Raw genomic sequence first — 24,990 nt, 5'->3', positions numbered from 1 at the left:
TGGAGAGCACAGGCGCTACAACATTTATGAGAGTGTTTCAGTGGCAAATGCTTTTTGGACTGCACGCAGTGGCACATGGCTATAATCCAGTTATCTGGGAGGCCAAAGCAAGAGGATCTTATAAGCTCAAGGCCAGCCTGGACAACTTATCAGGACTTTGTCTCAAAATTTAAAAAAGAAAATTAAGTTATGCACAGAGCTCGGTGGAGAGGCAGCGCACATGCATAGCATGCCTAAGACCCTGGATTCACTCCCCAGGACCATCACCAACACACAAAATCTCAGTACCTTTCCTTTTAAATAACAGTAATACTTACAATTACTTTTATAATTATATATATACATATATATGCAAAATGAAATACATAGAAATACTGATTATAATTATATTCAAACTGAAAGAATGGGATTAATTTAAATGGCCATCAGCTGGTAACTATTTAGAGCATTACTTTGATGTAATACTGTAGTATAGTTTTAAAGGAGGTTTTACTTATGTAAATACATACTACACGTGCAGGTTTGTATAAAATTTTTATTTTAAATATACATATGCATATGTATTTACAGTACAGAGTAAGAACGGTCATGAAGAGTCAGATACAGAAGTGTACAGCCTAGGCCAAGATCAGGGCATCAATCATCAAACTGGAGGATGTCTACAAAGCTTTTGAGCAAGAGAATAAACATAAATTTTTAATGAAAATTCACCTCAAAGAGATAGGAGAACATAGGGAACTTGAGGCAAATGATCACATGTTTCCATAATCTAGTAGATTGTGTATTTTCCCTAAAGTGGGTCCACTGTCTTTTTACCTCTTTGTGAGATTTGATGCTTTCAAGTCCTCTATAAGCATAGAAAATGAATAGGAAAGGTTGTTTCTCTTTATAAAACAAGAATTAAGCAGATCATACCTTCATACACACTTACAGAACAATTCGTCTTTGCCAACAAAAAGTACCATGGCCTAAATAAACCAAGACCTAGCCAATTCAGGATCCAAACCTCAACAGCACCATCAAAGCTACTCAGGGTCCCTTCCTGTGTTCTAATCTCCTTTCCTGTTCTTTACCCAACATTTCCTAACTTTCACCTCCTAGTTATCGCTCACATCTCTCCCACAGGATGACTCATCTCTCTGTCATGGGGATAAGTGATGCTAACATCCTATCCACACAACCACAAGTTTTAAATCTGCACCCAACTCACTTCCTGGAAAATGATCACTTTCTCCTTCTCATGTTAATCCTTCCTCTTAAATTTTTCATGCCATGTTAGCCTTTTTGCTCCAGGCCTCCTGTCTAGAGAATCATTAATTATGCTCGTGTCTTTTCTATCTTAAGCAAATGAGTCTTTACCTTACTCTAGTTACTGTGCTTTCTTGCTTTCTCCTCTCTATCATGACCAAAACCTTGAAAGAAGAGTTTAAGATTTTTCATATTGGGATTTATGAAGCACATGTTTCAGGGGCTAACAGGAATCTGGTCAAGTAGGGTGGTGGAGAGACACGTAATAAACATTTCATCCATTTTACGTAGTCTAGGCCCTATTTAAGCTTTTACTTGAGCCAAGTACGATTTTAGCATGTAAAATATACAGTGGTACCTCAGGTCACAAACTCAATTCTTGCCACAATTCTGGCTGCAAATTGAACTGGACAAGAACCAAATCAAATTCCCTGTAAGATCAACACTGAACCTGACCACTGAATTTGATTTGGTTCTCATCCAACTTGGTTTGCAATCAGAATCGTGGAAAGAATCAAGTTCATGAACCAAGGTATCCCTGTTATTTCTACCACTCTAGATCTTAAGTTTCAATTTACTGAATTAAAGACTGCCCCAACCATTCCCTAGCCAGCAATGAGGGACTTTATTCTCAGAATGGCTTCTTTTCGGTTTTGTTGCCATGTGTGCTGCTTTGGGTCCTCATCTCAATGAGTTCTTCCTGGTGATTTCATCCTTCTTTGTATATGTGTTTAGCTTTAAAAGGTCAGAACCGATCACCTTACACTTGTTAGGATGACTTCTACTTAGAATAATAAATTCTGGGGGAAGTGTGGAGAAAATGGAACCCTTCAACACCCAGGAGAATGTAAACTGGTACGGCCATTATGGAAAACAGGACGGAGGTTGCTCCAAAAATTAAAAATAGAATTACCGTATGATCTAGCAGCCCCATTTCTGAATCACTTTGAGGCGTTATGGAACATCCACTTAAAGCATCATGCTGCATGAAAAGGAACACACAGGCCAGGGCTCGAGTCCAGTGCTAGAGTGCTTGTCTAGCATCCAGCGTCTGTGAAGCCCTGGGCTTAATCCCTCGCACTAAAAAGGTAAATGAATGAAATACAGCTATGGACTATTTCTAACAATGGTAAGATGTTTATTATACAATGTCAAAAGTTAAAAAAGGAATAAGTGGAGGATACATGTAAACACGCCAGAAGAGAAACAGAACAGGCAGGTTTTGGTGATGCCATTTAGGTGACATATTTCAAAATTAATTTACCCTTGTTACAGTGCTAATTTAACAAGGACACAATTTAAAAATTACTCCACTAAGTCACATGAAAATTAAGTTTAGGGTATGCAGGGAGTTAAACACATTTGGCACAGAGAGAGCGAGTTTTTTTTAAAGTTCCTATTATGGGTCTGTTTCCTTTTTGCTTTCTTCCCCCCCCCCCCCCCCCCCTCCCTTTTTTTTTTTTTTTTTTTTTTTTTTTTTTTTGGTTGTTACTGGGGATTGAATCCAGGGCTTTGCACTAAACTACACCCCCAGCACTTCTGAGTCAGGTCTCACTAAATTATGCAGGCTGGCCTCGAACTTGGAATCCTTCTGCCTCAGCCTCTCAGAATGCTGAGATTACAGGCCTAGCCTGGTTAGCACTTGCCTGTAACACATGGAAGGATATCACACACGATAGCAGTATTGGTATATGTTCTAGACTTTTGTCTCAACGTAATTGAAATTTAACTATGTTAGAGCTGTTGGTGATTAAACAGTGACACAGAAGGTGTAAGCAGTCATTTCTTTCCTATGCTGAGTGTCTAACACTAAAAGCGCTACTTCCAAGCTACTCAAAAACCACAAAGGTATGGTAAGCATAAATCTTTCAAAGACATTTTGACGGCAAAAGATTTATTGCTGTGAGTCATTACCCTGAGGCAACAGACATAAAACTAGAGCATCCCGTGAAAACTGGAATATACAATGAGACGAACAGTACTATTATAATTCAACAGTAATCATGATGATGCCAACAACCAACTTCTGAGCACTGACCAGGCGCTTGACATGTATCAACTTACCGATCCCATAAATTCTACAAGGTGTATCCTATTCTGTGGAGGATAAAAGTGAGTATCCTTGGAGAAGAAAAAGGAGTACAGAGAAGTTGTGAGCCCAAAGTTATCCAGCTAACAGTGCTGGAGCCAATCAGGAAGCCAGGCAGGCTGCCTCCCGGTCTCCTCCTATGCTGTTACGAAGTTCTGTTTCGAAGGAAGCCCACACCCGCCACCCAGCGCTGAGTAGTAACCTTTATGTCAAATGAAACAGTCCAATCCGGGGAGCCCTGTGTTTCTCTTTTTCCTCTCTTTCTGCCATCATTCCCCAAACACTTTTTAACTCTAAATTCGATTAGTACAAACTTCAAAATGTCAAAAAGCTTTCCCAACAGGAGCAGCAGCAGACAGAATCAGTTTACACAAGGTGGCCAGGAATACTATCTTTCCCGCTGACTGGCAGCACTCAACTCCCACAAAGTCAGCCCTAACGCACACACCCATACACACACACACACACACACACACACACACAGAGGTTTGCTCACTCATCCCATTTCTTTAGTACAATCTCCAGCATTCACATGATCTTTTATCTCTAGTCTAGCCGTCTTTCATGGTCCAGATATACCTAGTCAGCATCTCCACTTTCATACTCAACAACATTTCAAAACTGAATTCCTTAGCTTATCGGAATTGGGTGCAACTTTTGCCTTTGTTTCTCTCTTCCTTCTCTGCCAATGTGATTTCAACCATTCGTCTGAAATCCACTTATTCCTTACAATTGTCAAATTTTTATCACCACTCCTGACTTTCCTTCCTTGATCCAAGTTTGTAATCACCAGCCATCCCCTCCCCAGCTCCTAACGGATATTTATAATGCTGGAAGGCAAAACCAGAACAGTCTACTTTCAAATTTACTGATCCATCTTCCCCACCTCAATTTTCCTTTCTGTTGTTCCAACAAAAAACCCGACATCTCCTCATCCTTCACGAGCAGTCTACTCTCACTTAACTTCTTAGAAACTTCAGGGTAATCTCACAAATACACACATACAAATACCTGTCTATGGACAGAATATTCCTAGAATGACACACAGGAAACTGATCATATGTAATCAACATCAGGCTTTTCTTCAAGGTTGGCAGCATGGGAGCGGCTGCAACAGCCGGGTCGTCCGCAAACTCTTTCCGCTGTCTACCCCCAACCATGATCCATCTGCGCAGTTTCTGAACAGTGATGATTCCAGGTTTTAAAGTTTGTAAATTTCCAGTTTCTATAGACTTTTATCACCCACTCATGGTGATTTTATAACTCAAGCATTTTAATTCCTTTCTCTTTTCAGTTGTTAATGTTGAGATCCAACGTTTTTGTAAGTTTTTAAAATTTCTACATTAATTTTTCTGTCATAGAAATGTAAAAGTGCAGTATGAATAATTTCCACTTAGCTTGGTAATAAGTAAAAGAAAGTGATGATACATTTTACTATATACTCTTATACCTTTTGAACTTTTGTGCTCTATGAATATCCTAAAACTCAATAAAATTTAAAGCCAGGCGTGGTGGTGCATGCGTGTAATCCCACAACTCGGGAGGCTGAGGTAGGATCACTGTGAATTCGAGGCCAGCCTGGGCTACAAAACAAAGTGAGCTCAAGCCCAGCCTGAACTGCACAGTGAGACCGTCTCAAACACACACACACAAATCAATAGAATTTAAAAAGGAATTACGCCTTTTGAAGGAGAAGTAGGGAAACAGAAATATGAGTGAAGGTACCTTCTATTTCATACTATACTTTCTGCACTTCTGAAATAGTGAAAAACTACAGAATACTACTTAAATTCATAGCAGGCCTGTGAATAAGTTAAAATACAGACCTTCTTTAAAGCTCTACTTCCCTAAAGAAAAAAAAGAAAAAAAATACTGTGTCATTTCGCCAGCAAAATTCATTTAGATGATGAATCAATAACCCTTAGTCAGCTACTTTTCATCTGACAAGCAGATGTGAAGTTTAAGAGTGTTATCATGGTCCCCTGTATTTGAAATACAATGTATTCCTGGAGTGGGGAAGAAGCAGTGGGGGATCATGACATACTTTTCGTTGTTGACATTATTGTATCAATGAAAATAAATAAAACCTCTGGGCATGTGTTCCACACCAAGTTCCACTATTTATTAGTGTCTCTTCATAATTTGTAATCACCATTACTCTTAAGAGTTGAGCCAGGCATGATGGTGCACACCTGTAATCCCAGCACTCAAAAGGCTAAGGCAGGAAGATCATTGCGAGTTTGAGGCCAGCCTGTGCTACAAAGTGAGTTCAAGACCAGCCTGAACTGCATAGTGAGACTCTGTCTCAAAAAAAAAAAAAGTTGAACTGTTGCCACCAATTCAAATTATTGTGTTGACGTCTTAATCCCTAGTAGGTAAAGCAGACCTTATTTGCAAATAGCTTTGTTACAAATAAAGTTAAAGATAACATCTAGTATGGTTCCTAAGAAATCAATATGACTAGTATCCTTAAAAAGGGTAAAACTTGCAGTGGGATGTAGTTCAGTGATGGAGCACTTGCCTAGCATGTATGAGGTTCAATTCCCAGTACTAGACAGACAGACCAATTTGGACAGAGACAGACTCTCACAGACAATGTGGAGAGAGCAAGGTAAAAATGGCCACCTACAAGCCAAGGATAAAGGCCTAGGGCAGACTCCTCAGAGCAGAGATCTTAGAAGGTATCAGCCCTGCCCTCACCTTGGTTTTGTATTTCCTGCCAGAATTATGAGACATTAGATTTCTGTCATTTAAACCAAAGAGTTTGTGGCAATTTGTTATAGCAACTCTAAGAAATTAACAAAATTACACATAGAAATTACTTTAAATAATCACTTAAAAGACCAATACTGGACATAAAACTTACAAGTTTCTTTGAAAACTTAAAATCTCATAAGAAATAGTGCTTTTAGTGTCAACACATATATGCTTAAATTTTGATACCAAGAAATATTACAACAAAACCATGCAACCATTTTTAAGGATATACACTTTCAGACATAATAGTCAAATGTGTGCAAGTTTGTGAAACCCCAAATACATATCCCCTCTCTGACCATTAGGGACTTCCCATGAAAATAAGTCATCTGAAAAGGGTTTAATTGGATTTTCTAAGCTGATTTTTCATTCACCCTAGGCCTACTCAGTTGAATATCTAAAGAGGGCTTTAGAAATTTGTTTTTTAGGAGTCTGCAGACTTTTACAGTAATTTGTATTTTATTGCAATCTCAATTCTCTGAAAGCCAGTGGATCACCGTCAACATTTCAGCTACCAGGGGTAATACAAAGAATTGTATTATAGTAGCAATTTTATCTCTCCACTCTTCCAACATTCCCTGTAAACTAGCTATTTTTACCTGTACTGTAAGCATTAGGAAACTGAGGTTAAGTGAAACCACCAGTAACGAGAAGTATTCCAATACAACCGACACTAACTCATGGGCACTTCATCTCTTGATCCCAGAGTAGAAAATTCCACATTAATATGAAGTACTGGTTGTTAGATGGAAGCAATTTACTTCCTATGCAGGGGATACATGTGATAATGTTTGGAGAGTCACAAGTGTAATGTGTAAAGTCAAAGGTATAGCAGACAAAGGTGCTGCTGATACCCAGTGGGCAGAAGCCAGATGCTGCTAACATCCCCCAAGTCAGAGGACAGTTCCCTACAACGAAGAATTACACCCCGCCCCTCCACGTGCTGGTGATGCTCAGACTGGGAAAGCCGAGGACAAACAAAATGTTCCTCAACATGTCTTCTTACGGAAGGACTAATACCCCACCCTCCTTTTTCTAAAATCAGCATTTAAAGTCAATGGAAATACATTTAAACCATACTAAGATGTTATGGTTCATGTTCATCTCAAAAAAAAAAAAAAAAAAAAAAAATCCTATCTTGAAACCTTAAAACCCAACATGATGGTATGAAGAGGTAGGGCCTTTGGGAAATGATCAAAGTGTGAGGGTTTCATCCTCCTGAACAGAGTAAGTGTCTTACAGAAAAGGCTCGCGCCCTTCCTCCATGTTGTAAGAACACAGCAAGTGCCACTTTAGAAGGATACAGCAAGCCTCACCAGACACTGAATTAGCAGGAGCCTTGACAATGGACTTCCCAGCCTCCAGAACAGTGAGCAGTAAATTCCTGCTGTTTATAAATTGCCTAGTACATGGTACTCTGTTAAAGCAGCAGGAACAGCCTCAGACAGAAATGTACTTAATATTTAAGTATGCACAGCAATTTTTAATTCATCCAAAAAACTCTTGGATTTATATTATAAAAACCTGAAAAAACAGAACTGTGGAAGTTTCAATCTCTAACACTATGTCCTGTACAAACACACAGGAGTGGGGGAATAGATGTACATCTGACATGTTTTCATTGATGTATGTTTAGTACAATCTTTCCCTGTCTAAAGGATGTACTGGGAGGGGCCACCTCAATACAGAAAAGCAGGACGAAATAATATATTGAAGCTTTAGCAGACTTTTTTAAAGGCACAATAAAGCCACACCACAAGGCAGAGAACCTTTTGATTTTATTTCAAAAGTACACAAGGTCACAAAACTAAGAGCAAGTTTTTGTTTTTTTAAACAAATTTGTTCTTACAAATTTCAAAATCCGCACCATTGGATATGTAAGCCAGAAATTTTAAATACAAAATCTGAAACTGACACTGTCAATACTCCATTTTGCAAATGTGAAGTGTCAAAATATTTTTCTCAGTAGTGCAAGTGTATTTATCACTAAAATTCACAGGGATAAAAATGAGTGAATCAGTGAATTGTGGTTTTAATACTTGCATAATTAAACAAGTTAGCAGAAAACACCACAAAGTCCTTCTTTGATGGAAATATTAATGTCTGTGATCAAAACAAAACCAACTCATATTCACTAATTCTTAAATTACAAAATAGGATATTGTATAAAAATTGATTTTAAGAGGCTAGTGTTACTATCCATAAGGTAAATGGTCAGCCTTCCAGCCTCTCCACCCCCGTAAAAAAAACCACAATTCACACATTTATTATTCTTCCCTGCTCTGTAACATTTATAAAAGGAGTTTGTGGACACTTATGGACTATTTTAGTGTTGAAGTAGGCAAACAAAAAATTCTATTGCAGAGCATGTTGCCTTTATTGCTGGACTATCCAAAAGGCATCTGAAATATTAAAACTTGCCCAGAACATTTACATTACTAAACACAGGAACGTCATAAAGATATATGTACATATATATATAATATGTAATGTCACAAGCCACTGAAAAGTTCAAATTGTGCCAACATTTTCTGCACACTACACCATATGTGACATATCAAGAATCAAACACATAAAATAAGGATTTTTTCTGTTCATACTGGAATAAGGCATCCAAACCCTACACACTGCTGAAATGCAAATTAGAACAAACTATAAACATGCACGTAACTTTAAATTTACATGCAACATGCACACAAAAACAGACTGAGAATAGTTATTTTTATAAGCCATGTATTACAGAATTTGGTAGCCAACTTCATGCAATGAATTCTTATATTTAATCAAGATGTTTAACCTTTTATTTGATCCAAAATTCCAGGATTTAATTGTAAATTTCTTATCTTCTTAATAAAAATCAAATATTCCTTTATATCCATAATCTCTATTCATGATGACTTGGGTTTTATTAACTCACTTTCCCCTAAGACACACTGTATCTCCAATGTCATAAATCCTTGGTAAATAGTTCAAATTTAAAAAGAATAATTTGTCCAGAAACACTGATCAGTGTAATCAGTGGGGACTTTGGTAAGAGAGCTTTCTAACAGGAAAATATGAAGAAAAGCACTGTAAACTATTCTAAACTCAAAGCACAAAACTGTAATTCACAGGATCACTTCCCTTCAAGTTATCTTATGCAACTTTAAATGATATCAGATTTCTCAGATATACAGTAGAATCAAACAGTTTTGCTTTGAAGATGAAATACTTTCCTTGACTCTTATTACTGGCTCTCACTGAGATGTTCTAGTAAGTTTGCATTAACTATTTACCATTTGCAGTAGTAATTCTAAAATAGGTAATCTGTTTCTCCTAAAATTATCAGTGAGAATTATTTGGGGAATTATTAGTACTAAATGACCTGTGAGTCAACTGAAATTTATAATAAGAGCAACTGGAGACAGAAGCCTAAAACTAAACTATGTTCTCTAATACCAATCACACCCAATAGGTCTGCTCAGATTACCCAAGTCATCTTTTATAAGCTTGATTTCCAGATTATAGTGGATTATGAATACTAACTGCAATACTTTCTGAAAGACTGATTTACTTATAATCAAACCTTAGATAAATATGAAGCCTAAGGAAAGCAAAATCTTACATATGTTCATCCTATACTAATTTCTACTTAGATCAATAACAAAATCAGAAATAGGATACACCAAAACAGTTTTGCTATTCAAATTTGTGTTCTATTTTACTCTTGCAATATCTTAAAAACAGGCCAAATGTTTAGTATTCAAAAATAGCTACTGTTATAAAATTAGAAACGGAGCATTGGGATGTTAGTGCTTAAATCCTTATGAAGAACTGCCACTTAAGTTACATAAACACAGAAGAGACAGGAGCAGGCAAGGTTGAAAGTATGAGGATAGAGAATGTCACAGTGATGCGTTTTTAGAAACAGTACCTTCACCCCTAAGCACCTTTCCCATAGGTGATAGCTAGCTCATAGGCACCAGAAAGTCATAATAGAAATTAAATTATCCAGAAAGGCACAGATGAAAATGTTAACACAAGTATAAAAAGTAACTTTATGTGAGGTTGAAAACCTACTTAAAAAATGCTTCCTAATATGTAAAACTGTACACTAATTCATTACACATTCAGCTTAGATTTACCATTAAAAAGTGTACACAACACTCTAATTGTCAATGCATGCCAACATTAATTAATAATGTTGCATTTACCACCACAGCACCCAGAGAGATAACAGAAACCAACTCCCTACAAAAATCTAGGGAAATGGTTTTACAGCTAATCAAATAATTTATTACAGACCTTATTTACTATAAAGAAACTGATGGCTTATTCTACTATATCCACACTCCCTCATCATCTTAAGGGAAATACAATAAATCCACTTTCTTCTACTAAAACACATTTGGCAGGTAGGAGTATTTTCTTTACTCCTTTTGCTTTCTTTTTTTTAAAGAAGAAATCACTTCCACAAAACTAAGACTCAAACTTTTTCAAAGCTCAACCTGATCTGCTGGAACTACACAAACATGTTTGGCCACACAACGGCAACTGTACATCCTCCCCAGTCTGCAATATAGAATTGATGGAGGACACTTATTTTTATAAAATGTATTTGATCACTGAATCTATGATGAAAATATCCTCCACAATCTGCATTCAAAGGGTAAGTTTAGGTTTACATATTTTGAGAACATAAAATACACAATATCATAAAAAAAAAAAACCTTAAGCAAGAATGAAAACACATACACTTTAAATTTAGAATCAATAATTAGGAAATTCTCATCTGTATTCATCGCATAATAACTGGATTATAACATTTTCTTTTTAGAGAAATATAACCTAAAGTGGAGAGCCTAAAGTGTTTACTTGGGAACTGTGTATCCTGGATCTAGCTGGCCCTTCTTCCACAGACCACCACAGGCCTCAAGGCACCAGATCACCTGTCAAATAATCTATTTCCACTACTGCACCTATGGTGTCATCTGTATACATAGCTGAGGCAAATGTTCTAATTAAATCTAACAAATGCTCCTTTAGCATATGAAAGTCTACTATGTCCCTTTGGTGATTAAAGAAATTCAGTTCTCAAGAAATCATTTCATAGTTTATGAATGACCTGGAAGTAAAAACAGTCATTTCTAAAACATTGTAGTGTTTTGTTATTAGTGTCTTGTTAGATACTCCAAACTGAGTTTCAAAGAGGCTATTAAAACAAGTACAAACATATTGAAGTCTTTTTGCTATGTATGTTTCTTAGCTGATCTTGGGGACCCTGTTGGATCATAAATAAATGAGACACACATCTTAAAAATAATGATAGACATTATAAAGTATCACTTTCAGATGATTCAAGTAACCAACTTGTGTAAATTCACAGAGCTCCTCACCTATGATTCCATGTACAAAGTGCTATATCGTACTCAGGTAAATTAATAGTCATCTTTAAAACCAGCCTCTTCAAGATGGTAAATGTCTTTACTATCTCCAGTGTCTTTTGTTTCAAGATAACCAAATAAAACTTTGTGAAGCATAATTTTTAACAGTTTCTAGTTAACTTCTTTTCATATCTTTTGAGGCTATTCACAAGATTTAAACCTGAATAGATTTTCATACATCAAGAGGAGAAAAGACACACAAAGAACAAAGCAGGGAAGTTCCGAGGCTCTATACTATAGACCCGTCCTTGCTCTGTGCCGGAATCATCACAGGAACCGCTCCCATTCGGCTTAGGTTAGGGGCAGCTACCTTAGCGGGCGGGAGAGTTGGGCTCTGGGGAGCACGTTCAAAGTCTTCACTTGGTACTTGGTTATACTGAGTCTTTGAGTATCCCTCCATGTTGGAAGGAGACATGGATCCCAGGGATGAATGATTGCTGCCAATGTAGCTTCTGGCAGTGGATGTCCGGCTCTTTGGAGGAGGAACGTCTTCTCTGGAAAACAAAGTCCCCAGTGCAAGAAGTTAAAAGATCAAGTTTCTAAAAACTCCTAATTATGTAAGCCATGATTCATGACTAAAGGTCTTATTTAAAAGTATGAAATGCATATGTAACGGTGAGTGCCACACACACAAAAAAGAGGCAAGCACACACACTGTCATTAACTGTATATTTCTTCCCAGTATAATCGTTTTGATGAACTAGTGTACAACATGAGTACACGAGTATACAACTTCATACATAATAGAATATGTATTTTACACAAAGGTAGGCTTTATAATGAACAAATCTCATAGTTTTATATCCTAGCATCAACATGAAACATCATCTAGTTACAGTCCTTTAACACTTTCTGGCTGCTAAGAGTAATTTTTTTTTTTTTTTTTTTGGTACCAGAAATCAAACTCAGGATCTTGTGCTTGCCAGGCAGGCACTTATGCCACTGAGCTGTATCACCAGCCCTGGAAAGAGTATTAACACCTAGTGGCATATTTCATGGATATATTCTAGTCCTCTTCCCAAAAAAAAGGAAAAAAAAAAATCTCATTTTACTATGAAAGTTATATAAGACTTTAGCTAAAAACCTTGCATTTAAGTTTTTAAAAACTGGGACTTCAGACACTGGAATGCTCATATCAAGCACTGAGAAAGAATATTTATCTGAGTGACTTTCGGGGCATTTTAAAAATATAAGTGCTCAAATCCCACACAGACTGACCAAGAGTCCAATTCCAGGGTGTTAAACCATTTAGTCACATGTTGTTATTTTTTAAAGTTCTATAATCCAATGTGCAATTCTCATTAAGATCTATTAGTCCAGAATATTTAAAAAAATAAACTTACACTATGAATAGTTCTGTAAATTATTCATGAAAACTTGATACAAAAGCCAGGCGTGGTGGTGCAGGCCTGTTATCCCAGCACTCGGGAGGCTGAGGCAGGAGGATTGTTGGGAGTTTGAGGCCAGCCTGGGTTACAAAGTGAGCTCAAGGCCAGCCTGAATTACATAGCGAGACCCTGTCTCAAAAAGACCAAAAAAAAAAAAAAAAAAAGAAAACTTGATACACCTAGTCTTTGTTTTTAAACCTCAACAGCTGCTATAATTTGAGTAATGAGTTAATTATTTTGTAGTTCTCAAAATGGGATAGAAGAAAATTTGGGAAGCACAGTAAAGAATGGTGGGCACGTGCGTTTGAAAGGAAAGTTTAAATGTGTTGTGCGGAGGAGCTTTGGCCCAATTTTCCTAGGAGAATAACATGCGTCAGGTGCTAAAAAGAACTAATGCTTCAGAAACATGTATCTGTCACTGAATTACCTTATATCATGGTGAACTTCCTTTTCATATTTTTCTTCTCTGCGCTTTTTATGACAGCAAAAGATGATAAGACCAATGATCACAAGAGCAAGCAAAATTCCTATGATAGCTCCTGCAATTGTCCCAGCTCTATTGGAAGCTAGAATAAGATGTTAATAAGAATAGTTTTTTAAAAAAACACATTTATGATACTGGAGGTAGGATATATAGTATAATGACAGTATAATTGATTTGGCTGCATATATTAACTTTGAGAAACTAGCTTTTTGTGATACACTGGAGAATCTATAAAAAGTGTCCTTTATGAACTGAGTATTTTCAGCATAAGAAAGATAAAACCAGATAAAAAGTATTTAATATTCAAAGCTACCTTGCCAGGCATGGTGGCCCGCACCTGTAATCCCAGCACTCACAAGGCTGAGGGAGGAGGATCATTGTGAGTTCAAGGCCAGCCGGGCCACAAAGTGAGCTCAAGACTAGCCTAAAAACTGCATAGCAAGACCCTGTCTCAAAGAGACAAAAAAAAAGAAAAAAAGAAAAAAAGAAAAAAAATCAAAGCTATCTTGGTTAACATACAAGAATGCTCTAAGTTGCTCATACTTACAATGGCTAAATAGTGCACAAAAGTTGATTTGACAACTTCTTAATAAAAGTTATTTCTTCATAAATAATAATACATATAGTTTATTATTTCTTAATACAATATAGTTCTTAATAAAATGCAATTATTTTTTCCTACCCATGAACTAGAAAAGCTAACAACCAAGCCACAGAGCATTCTGCCCAACGTCACCATCCCCTTGCCTGCAATATACCACTGCAGACGAAATTAAAGGAGCTTGTCCAAAGGCAACAGAAACAAAACAGAAAGAAGACGCTTACGGGGAACAACATCAAGACGCAGCAGGCACTGATCAGAGCCCACTCTGTTCTGCACCGTACAGCTGTATGTCCCCGAGTACTCGGAAGTGGCGTTTCGTACAGTTATAACAGGTGAAGTCATTTCTGTGGGAGAGGGAAAAAACAAGCATTTTCAACGAATGTATTACTCTGAATTTTTTATAAACTTAAACTGAATTAAACTTTTAACAACCCAGTTAAAAGGAAGGCAATGCTGGATGCAAACAAGCTGCTGTGGAGCCCATGCATCTCCCCAGAATTGAGAATCATGCCTGCAGTTCTCACAGATGAAGGCAAAGAACCAAAAAACAAAAACTGCCAGAATCTTTCAGCCACAGAGCCTCCGCTAAAGCAAGGGTATGGTCCACTGCAGCAGCTGCAAGCTCATTTTGGGCCACATTTTAATTACAGAGAGCAGCTCATTCCATAGAGGCTCTTTCATGCAGCAGGAAAATCTGCAAGACCTATTTTATCCCCCACATGGAGCATTCAAAAGAAAATCAGAAGCGATAATCTAGTTTGGCCTCTAGTTAAAGAAAAGAGGCAGAGAGAAAACTTACTGAAGACCAAGGTGGGGTGAATAGAAGGAGGGCAGAGCACGACAGTCAGGCTGAACTAACAGGTCAATTACAGTAAAGAGATGAATTATCGGACTTGGGCACTTAGACAATTAACATCATACAGGTTCTTTCCCCCCTTACTTACAGAGCAGCCTTGGGTGGAATACTATAGCATCAACATGAATCTATCCAAAACACTCAAGATCGTAACACCCATTACGCTTCAGTCACTAATTTGTGATTATAAACACTTCCCACCAAATAAAATTTGCCAAAGGAACTAATTATAATATTCTAAAGGATGAAATTATTATAGAAACATTTCATTTACAGACATAAAACTGTCATAAATCCAAATAACTCTCGTGGAAATTTTGATCACTATGTATAGAAAAGGGAAGACATTTGCAAATTAAAAATATGTAACATATACATACAAACCCTACTAGATTAAGTCCAAATCAGTGGCACATGGTACAATTTGTATCATCAGCAGTACCTGCTAACCATGGGGTAGGCATTCTCTGGGAGTCAGACAATTTTTGCCATTCATATCGTAATGGAAGCGAACCTTCTCTTGGTTCACATTTTAGTTTAAAGTCATTTCCAATTTCTTCTGATCCATCAACGAAACATCTTGTACCTGATGGCTTAACTGAAAAATGAAAATACATTCAACTTCATAAAACGAAATGAATTCATGATGCATAACCAATGATAACTGACTCATTATCAGCTGGTCCTAGGTTCAGAATCGACAAAAGAAAGATCACAACGGGCTGTCAACATCAGTTTATTCAGCTTGTCAAACAGGAAACAAGAATAAGCTCAGGCAAGCAGCCACTGCATAAGGAGGTTGGCAGCACCTCAGGCACAGCTCCATGCCCTCCATTCCATGGGCACATGTGAAAAAAGCAAGGATGATGCGAGCTGGAAGACTTGCCACTCAAGAAAGTGTCCCCTCCACTCCTTACCTATTCTTCTCCGAACTTGAAATGCAGTCTTCTAGGAGTAAGTGCCAAGTCACACTGACAATCGGGATTTATAATGAAAAATGCTGATAACAGGGACAATTCACTTAGTGCAACAAGAACCATTTAACATTCGTATGTACATTAGCAGATCCATTGAGAGAGCAGTGTTACAAAAAAGTATACCTCAGGCTGTTTTCTGTATCTCCTTGAGTAATCCTTTAGTGCAGCTACTACGCCTCATTACCTGCAACTTATCCCAACCCTGGTGCTGCATAACCTTTGGTTGAACTTCACTAAGACATAACATTCATATACTAAATTACCAGTTAATCATGTGGGTTGATTACTTTTAACAAATATGTACACATAGTCATCACTTGGTATCCACAGGGGGAAATCAGTTCGAGAGCCCTCTGTGGATTCGAAAATACCGGATGCTTACGTGCCCTACAGACTCTAAGGCAACTCTAGACTACCTGCAATGTCTAATATAAGGTAAACGCTACATAAGCAGCTATTATAATGTGTGATTAGAAAGAAAGATTTTTAAAAGTCTATACATGTTCAGTACAGACATACTTTTTTCTCAGTATTTTTGAGTCATGTTGGATCAATCTGAGGATGCAGAACCCAAAGATATAGAGGGCCAACTAGATCAATTAAGCACCAGTCCAGTCCTCTCCAAAGAAAGTTCCCTCCTTGCTAGCTGCAGTCAATCTCGCTTCAAACTCTTAACATTCCCTTTCTACAATATAAATGAAAATATAGTATAGCACGTACTTGTCTCACTTCTTTCATCCAGGATGTTTCCTAAGTTGATTCATATTGTACCTATTGGTAATCATTCTGTTACTATAGATTAATATTCCACTGAGTGACTATAATATGTTCACTTATCCATCCACCCTTTCGAACGCTGTTTGCAGTTCTGGGGCTACTATTATAACCTAATCAGCGAAACTGACCAGGAGTAAGTATGCAGCCTGTCAAAGTCAGATTAACCGTGCGGGAAGGCACCACAGAGAACCATGGAATGCCACTGGCAGGAGAGAAGAGAGAAGACTCTGAGGAAATTCTCAAGAAAGCAGAGTTCAATTCTCAACTGGCTGTTTCTGAGGAGAGATCAGGAGAAGTAGAGTTAAGTGTGCAGTGGATGCTATCTAGAGATCCGCCCTTCAGTAATCATTGTTCAAATAAAGTGGGTCTGGGGGAACACTAGAAAAAGTGTAATAATATTTTACTGCTCTTCTACAACCTTGGGAGAAATGTTTCCTATAAATTCTGTAGCAGGCTTTTACTTTTTTTAGTTGAAGCTAATTTTTATTCTTTCAGTCCTGGATGAGTTTTTATTCCTTTACCACTATGAATAAAGGTTTAGGAGTTTTAGAAATCTGTACTGTTATAAACACCACTGCTTGAACACTTATGTAATACTGTCATATATTTTCCATTTACGGGGTAATTCCTGGGTCATATGTAAATATACATTCAACTCTTTAAGAAAATGCTGAAGTGTTTCCCAAAGCTGGTCAGCAGGATCTGTCACATGCAGTGGAGTACCTTGGACTAAGGTTGTCCAGCATAATCTCACACCTTCAAAATTTCTTAATACTCCTTAACAAATTTACTTCTTCATCTGTTACTGCTATTTATCAATAGATGCATTTAACTGCATTATTGATTTTTCTAAACAAATTCGTTTCTTTTCCAGATTGATCAGTTACCATACAGACCACATCAACTGAACTTACGTCAAATAAATTTGGCAGATGAGATTATTAAAGTAACACTTTTTACATCAAACCAGCAAATGTTGGTTAATATAATATTCTAACCTAATTCTAATTCTTATCCTTCCTACTAAAAATGTCTCTTTTCCATATCCCAAACATATCCAATAACGAGCAATTATTTAAAGCTGCTGTTTACAAACTCAAAGGTCCAGTTGAATTTGAGATTTCAATATACTCTATCCACAAAAGAAAGAGTTTATCAATCCTGGTTTTTGAACATCATTTTGGAAGAGCCCAACTACTTTCTAGTGAGAAAGTGCAAGTTCGTTACATGCCCTTCCAACCGTGACACCACAGGGAACATTGGTTCCTTCCCCATGACACTCTTGCTGACCATAAACTTGGCTTCCAAAATACCTTTGGTGGCCATCATCTTCACAACTTTTGCTTCCATGAACATCAGCATAGCCTACAGCTCTTCCCAGACAAATGTATGAGGCCATCAGGCTGTACCTGGCCATTGTATCCCTACAATTTAGTAATGCTGTGCTCCATACGTATTTTGCAGTGGTACCTCAACTCACAAACTTAATTCTTTCCATGATTCTCACTGAGAACTGAATTGGATGAGGACGGAATCAAATTCTGGGGCCAGGTTCAATGCTGACCTTATAGGAAAATTTGATTCAGTTCTTGTCCAATTTGGTTTGTGACCAGAATCGTGGAAAGTTCATGAACTGAGGTACCAATGCACATCATCATCCTCTCATGCCAGTGGCCTACCTTAAGTCTACAGGAAATATCTTCCAAATCCCTATATGGGACGAGACATACTTTTATCATTACATTATCTTCCCACGAATGCTATTTCTGCTTGGTTCAAAAACTCTAACCACTTGTAATCCAGCAGTCTTGAGAGGATGACTCAGGATTATAAACTCAAGCCAGCCCAGGTGATTTAATGATTCAGTGAGATCCTGTCTCACAATAAATTTTTTTTAAAAGGCTGGGGATGTAGCTCAATGCAAAGGCCCTGGGTTCAATCCTCAGTACTGCAAAAACAAACTAACATCACTATTTCTCCAGACAAAAGCCATCAATACATGCTAAAGCCAATGGAAAAACATGAGGGGAGAAACAGGCTATCTGCAGTCTCAAAGTAGATCCCTCAAGATTTATTTTTTAATTTCAGAGGGGAAAAGAGTAACTTTATAGTGTAGAAGCTCATCAGATAAAACTTAAACCAACTGGTCATGATTAAAATAAGATGACATCATGCAACCCTTGATATGATGGGAAGAGATTACAGAGACATTAAGTGCAATGTGAGTTCTAGATCCATGCTAGAAAAAACTGTCACACTGAACTGTGAAATTCCAATTTGGTCTACATTTTAGTTAACAGTACTATACCAATGTTAATTTCTTGATTTTGATATCTACAGTATGATTTTGTTAACATTGGGGGAAATTACGTTCAAGTATTTTCAAAAATTTCATCTGATGCTGGCAAAAAAAAAAAAAAAAAATTGAGAGGGATTGAGATGTGTTATGTACATGGTTATCAACTCCCTACAGTGAATGTGATCATTATGTACTGCGAACATGTACTAATAAAAATTTTAGAAAAGTAATTTTCTACAAAACTAAAAATTATTTCAAAATTTAGAAATGTGTGTGGCAGCAAAAGCCCTGTCCTGTATCAATGACTTGCAAATCCTCCAGGACATTTCGGATCAGAGTTGAATGAGCCACTATTCTAGCTATTGCCACTGTGTCTGGCAGCATGCTATTGTCTGAGCGCACTATATACATCCAGAAAACTATCAGTTATGCGTGCTGTATTCTTGCAAACAACTCTCCACACCAGAAGGTCTCAATAATAGACCCTGTCAGAGCTCCGGGAGAAGGCACCGGTGATATGAGGCCACAATACTAACCTATTAAGCCCTTTGTTATCCTTACCCACTTCAGCTTCTTTTCTGAGCTGTAACCATGTGAACTTAAGTGTTCTGAAAGAGCAGGGCAGACTCCAACAATGGGGTGAAGCCATAGCAAATGCCATCCTTCACATCCAGTAAACTACGTCATCTGGGTTCACGGCCACACAGCACCGAGTTCAGTGAATGAACTTTCATTACCCTATGGGTGCTACGGTGGCAACTCCTTCAGAACGGAAGTATCAGGCAGAGTCTCTCCCAGTGAACCAAGGGAGTGCTCCCAATGGACTATCACTTACTGGGTCACTACAGGGCACTTCATTTGATCTTTCCCAGAATACCCAGGTAGAATTTACAAGGAAAGCTGGTAGACAAGCGTCCCTCTAATTCTCACTTTTAAAAGAAAACAATTCTGGAGGTTTCTCCCAGCAGCTGTAATGACTCATCTGAGAACACAGAAGGATGTTCTTCTCTGGCTCTGTGACAACCTCGTTAGATCATCACTTCCCTTTAGCAATCGCTTCCTTCTTCCTTCTCACATCCCCATTCTGTCTCTTCTCTCCCTCCCAAGTGTGAAGGCCAACTTGGCTATGGTAACCCTCCACAGAGCTACATCAGGGAGGTGGGTCAGTGTTTCCTCCTTGTCCGTCCTGAAGACCAGATGCCGGACTCGGGGGTTTAATATAAAAGGGCCATCCCTGCTGTAGACAGACAGATACCCTATCTGAGACAGTCACAAACACTTCGAATGTTTACAATTCCTACTCTAAGAAGCTAAAGGTTGCCTTACATCGATATTGCTCCTACAGTATGTGATCACTCCTGTTACTAACTGCTTCATACAAATAAAAATAACTCACCAAGAACTGTCAGCAAAACTTTCTTATTTGCAACACCAGGAGCTTTCTTCACTTTGCACTGGTATGTGCCAATATCCGACAACTGCAAATTTGTTACATTTATTGATGCATCACCAGATTTGAGATCGTTACTTGTAAAATGTACTCGTCCTTTCAGAGCTTCATGGTAGTTATCATAAATTTTGTCTCCAGAATATAAAATAATCTAAAAGAAAACCAAACAAGAATATTAAATAACAACAAAACCTACCTCATTAAATGAACCGATAGCACAGACAGTACAGTATAGTATACCAATAGTATACTGATGGCATAGAGTCCAAAACAGAAATAGAACACTGAATGACGAGAAAATCTAAAACTATCCAAATGACAGAATAAGAAGACAGAAAGGGGTCCGTGATATCCTTGAGTTTATTCCCATGCTCCCATTTTTAAATGGTGAAACCAATATCCAACATAACAGAGCTCCATAATAGATTTGTAAGACTCGACAGGACGCAGCTTTGTTCATTCCTATTCGCTCCATTTTTCAAGTGCCTCCAAGCCTGCAGTCAATCAATTAAATGCACAAAATCAAAAATATACTGCCTTGGCCGGGCATGGTGGTGCACATCTGTAATCCCAGCGCTCGGGAGGCTGACGCAAGAGGACTGTTGCGAGTTCGAGACCAGCCTGGGCTACAAAGGGAGCTCAAGGCCAGCCTGAACTACATAGTGAGACCCTGTCTCAAAAAGACAAAAAAAAAAAAATACTGCCTCCTCTCTCTCCAAAAAGGCTTATCAAAATTCACCTGTGGCACCCAATGACGACATTATGTATGCCTCATTACTGCTTTGAAGACACCTAGGGGTTCTAGAGTCTAGAGTGTAACATCATGCAGTGAGCCTCCTCAGGTACATGTGTGTCCAGGTGAGCAAGAGCTTTCAATGAACCTCTGTGACTAACGCGAAGCCCATTTCCTCTTCCACTGAGTTTTCTGAATGACAGGCTTTGGCGGCAGTGATCAAAGACTAGATTCAGAAGGAAAATAAAATGGGTGCTAAGTTTGACTTGGTGGAGAACACTGGTCATCTCTAACAGACTCTGAAGTTAATTTAAAACATTTCATAAATTTTCACATTCACCACTAAAATCCTATGTTCTGTTCACACGAGACTCAAGGGGCAAAAAGTAGTGCCAAACCCAAAGAGTCATCAGGAAAATGTCTGCAGTCTACACACTGTGAGTAACTGTTATGTAAACATAAATAGCAGCCCGAGCGTCCACAGCTAGCTCACCCGGTAAGCACGGGCTAAACAAGGGCCAAACATGGGCCAAACACAGCCGTAATTTAGTCCACTCCTTGCCACACCCCCTTGTCAGCAGCACTACTGAGAACGCCACGCCTGGGGCTGCCCTCGCTTCCTGTTCGCTTACTTGTTCTAAAGGTCGCACAGTCCCATCTACCCTGCCTTCAATAGCTCACACTGCCGCACACACGCCCCTCAGTCATCTCTCAGCACTTCCCCATGAAAACAACCAGACCCTTCCACATTTCTACTGATTCCTCTTCATATCCCTGCAAGGGTGACAGCACTGTCCACAGGGAACACTACACGGGAGTCCCACAGCTAAGAGGAGCGAATTCTAACAACTCTGAGGTGGAACGTATTTGTTCCTATGTGACAGGAGGAAATACATTTATGGAACATGGGTGAGAGTAAAGGACGCTACAGTGCAAAGGACCATAAATGTGCAGATTGAAAGTCACAGAGAACTATATTCAAATTTTAACCTAATTTATCGCCAGCTGTATGACTCTGGTCATCTTCCCTCCTTTGCAAATATATAATAATTCTCACTGGAGGGTGTCTTTTCAGACTGCAAAATAGTAACGTACCACATAACCATGTTTCAGCCGACCAAGGAGCACATATATACAATTCCGTAGCCACTGTACGTCTGTGTCGCTGCACTCTGACAGCCACACCACGGCATAAGCACCTAGTGATACACTTTTCAGAACGTATGCCCAATCTTCAGCATCTCTGCAGTCCAATCCAATTCCTCATCCCTAGCCACTGCGTCTACCAGCTTAAATATACTGTAACTGGTCTTCAGCTAGCGTATGAAGTAGCTGAAATTCTTTGTAGGCGTCCTCTTCTGTATCGATTTCTCCCCATTCTCCCACTTGTCTGATTTTACTATACACTGCTTTGAGGCTGGGTTTTTAACACAGGAACAGACTCTCATGGTCAAGCACATAGTCTCACACTTTTCCCACAGCCCCTGCTGACAGCAGGACTGTGCCTCCCACTCAACCCGAGAGACGTGGGGTCGTCTTTCCACTAACAGACACACTACGTCGGCTCGGGGCACACTGTGCCGCTTGCTCCGTGCGCACCTGCTCAGGGCTGCACTCATCCCATGCACCTCAGACAGAAGCACTGAAGATGTGCTCTCCATCCTAACCACGCCTCAGGGGGCTGGCTTCCAGCGGAGGACAGCCACTGCGCGGAAAAGGGGAAGTGCACAGCCTCGGTGAGCAGCCTGCATTCAGAGTGCCAGCTCTCCAGAGAGAGAGAGAGGAACGTAAGATGGACAGAGAAAAGAAACAGTATGGGGTGAGGAACCAGGGAGAGTCGGGCTCAGTTTATTTTGCTTAGAAGACAAGAGGAAGTTTCAGTGGCAGAATGGGGCAGAGGTTATTTCTCTGAGGAGTGGCCTTAGCCTCGACAACTTAGGAATGCATCTCAATTGCTTCCTTCACAGGTCAAATTGTCTGGATTTGCCAAAAATATTAATTACCTAGTGGTACAAATTCAGTCATTACACAGAATGATTTTTCAGTTTAATCAAGCCCTTCTTTTACATGGACAATAAACAAATATAATTTCTTTTTCGCTGCACTCCTTGAAGTGAACTTATTTTCATCTCCTGGTCCAACATAATTTATGAATGTTTAGTTTTTAATTAAATAAGAACATGTTAAATAAAGTGAAATACTTAAAAGGCAAAGTGTTATATATGTATTTGGAGGTGAGATTACTGAACAAGTGTTCCTTTCTGTGCTATTTTTAGCCTTCCAAATTTTCTTATTAGGCTCTTACTACTTTGGTTAGAAAAAAAATACTACAACAATATTGTGATTTTTTAAAAAAATTATAATTTAAGTTGGACTGTTTTTCTGCTATACCAACTTAACCTTGCTTAAGAAATTCATCATACAGGATGTAACTTGAAGAAATAAAGGGAACAGACTCTGTAATAACAATATATACCTGCTTTATATACATCACACCCCACGGCCCTTCCACTGGTAAAGGGTCCTCAGGTGAAACCTAGAATTCACTTCTCTCAGGTGTATTAACACAGAACAGGTCACTCACCATCCCCAACACACTACGAACACGGCCATCTCCCCATGAAGCCAGCTCCAGAGCCTGTCCACTCTTCCCTGCCTTGTGATCTGCACATTCAAATCCAGACTTTCAGAATTATCACAAGTTCCTTTTCTCCCTAAAAGCTTTCTGTAGAAAACTACATGGACCTTTTCTTCTTCTGTAATCTTAGGTCACTTATTCCATTTCACTCCATCACAAAGATGACCTCACTTTCCACCAGCATGATCACGTGACTTCCTCACCTAGATCAAGGCTGAGCCAGTGGGCTCTCTTCCCAGCTAATATGCCCCATCCGTGTGATGAGCACAGTGATGGACACGAAGACAATTGCACGGACATTTACCCAAGGACCAAGCACTTATAAAACTCACCACTTGATCCACCTTCTGATTATCAGCTGGTGATAGCAGCCATTCAATGTCCAGTGGTCCCTGGTCATCAGGACCAATAGTAAATTTGCATGGAAGATAGGCAGTTTCCCCTTTGGCTTTTTCAATCATCATCTGATCGGGAGGAGTGATACTCAAACTTCTAGTGAGATCTGTAGAAAGAAACATGTACACAGGACTAAGCATCTGCTGTCACCTGGAGAATAATAGCAACTGGGTCCTGTAGACTTTCCGGGAAGTACAATGAAGTGGGGGACACGGATGGGTTTTGAGTCCATCCAGAGGAATGACATTCATATACCATGGTGCTTTGTAAGAATGAAATGACACTATTAATACTACCGAGTTTTATGTAAAATACCCTTTAAGAACACCTTAAGCTTCTGAACATAATATAAAATCTCAGTCTTTACTACTAGTAAGAGGGCTTCTATGTCCCTGCAGTTGGTCACAACTGTAGTTAGCTAGATTCTCTGAAAGATCAGTAATGTCACCCAAATCCAAGGCGGTACTACTTTACGTTAACCACACCACCATGGCACACTGAGAACTCACTGTTCTTAGGGCACACACTGATAAACTCTGACACATCTCCTGCCAAGTTTTTAACTCTAAACATTTATTACACATAGTCTTATAACTTGTATGGAACACTTAAACATTTCTAAGCAATACATTTTGATGAATACAAAAAGGACACAACTTATATATAGTCACGCACTGCATAACATTAAATTTTCATTAAATCTCTGACCATGGCCCCACAAGATTAAAATGGAGTTGAAAAAACCCGTTTCATTTCAGAGTATTTCTACTGAAGCTTTTCTACATTTAAACATCTTATGGTACACAAACAGCACTGTGTTACAAATTCCTAGAGTAATTCGGTACGGTCTCAGGCTGCACTGGTTTGTAGC

General features: G+C 38.7%; 1 protein-coding gene across 2 annotated transcripts in view; it reads right to left on the bottom strand.

Moving 5' to 3' along the window:
• The window catches only part of Cxadr (coxsackie virus and adenovirus receptor), a gene marked incomplete at its 5' end in the record, with an annotated part of 32,277 nt that extends 8,052 nt beyond the window's left edge, over positions 1–24,225 (bottom strand). The window contains 6 exon segments of one of the 2 annotated variants that reach the window (XM_013503863.1): positions 11,828–12,011; positions 13,333–13,471; positions 14,215–14,337; positions 15,292–15,447; positions 20,299–20,503; positions 24,056–24,225. In XM_013503863.1, coding sequence (XP_013359317.1) covers positions 11,828–12,011; positions 13,333–13,471; positions 14,215–14,337; positions 15,292–15,447; positions 20,299–20,503; positions 24,056–24,225 — 977 coding nt within the window. 2 annotated transcript variants of the gene reach the window in all.
• Positions 24,226–24,990: the final 765 nt, after the last annotated feature.

Source organism: Chinchilla lanigera, unplaced genomic scaffold, assembly GCF_000276665.1.
Source record: "Chinchilla lanigera isolate Chin_1 unplaced genomic scaffold, ChiLan1.0 scaffold00006, whole genome shotgun sequence".
Lineage (NCBI taxonomy): Eukaryota > Metazoa > Chordata > Mammalia > Rodentia > Chinchillidae > Chinchilla > Chinchilla lanigera.
Note: the sequence above shows the minus strand (reverse complement) of the source record. Positions and strands in the feature narration are given on the sequence as shown.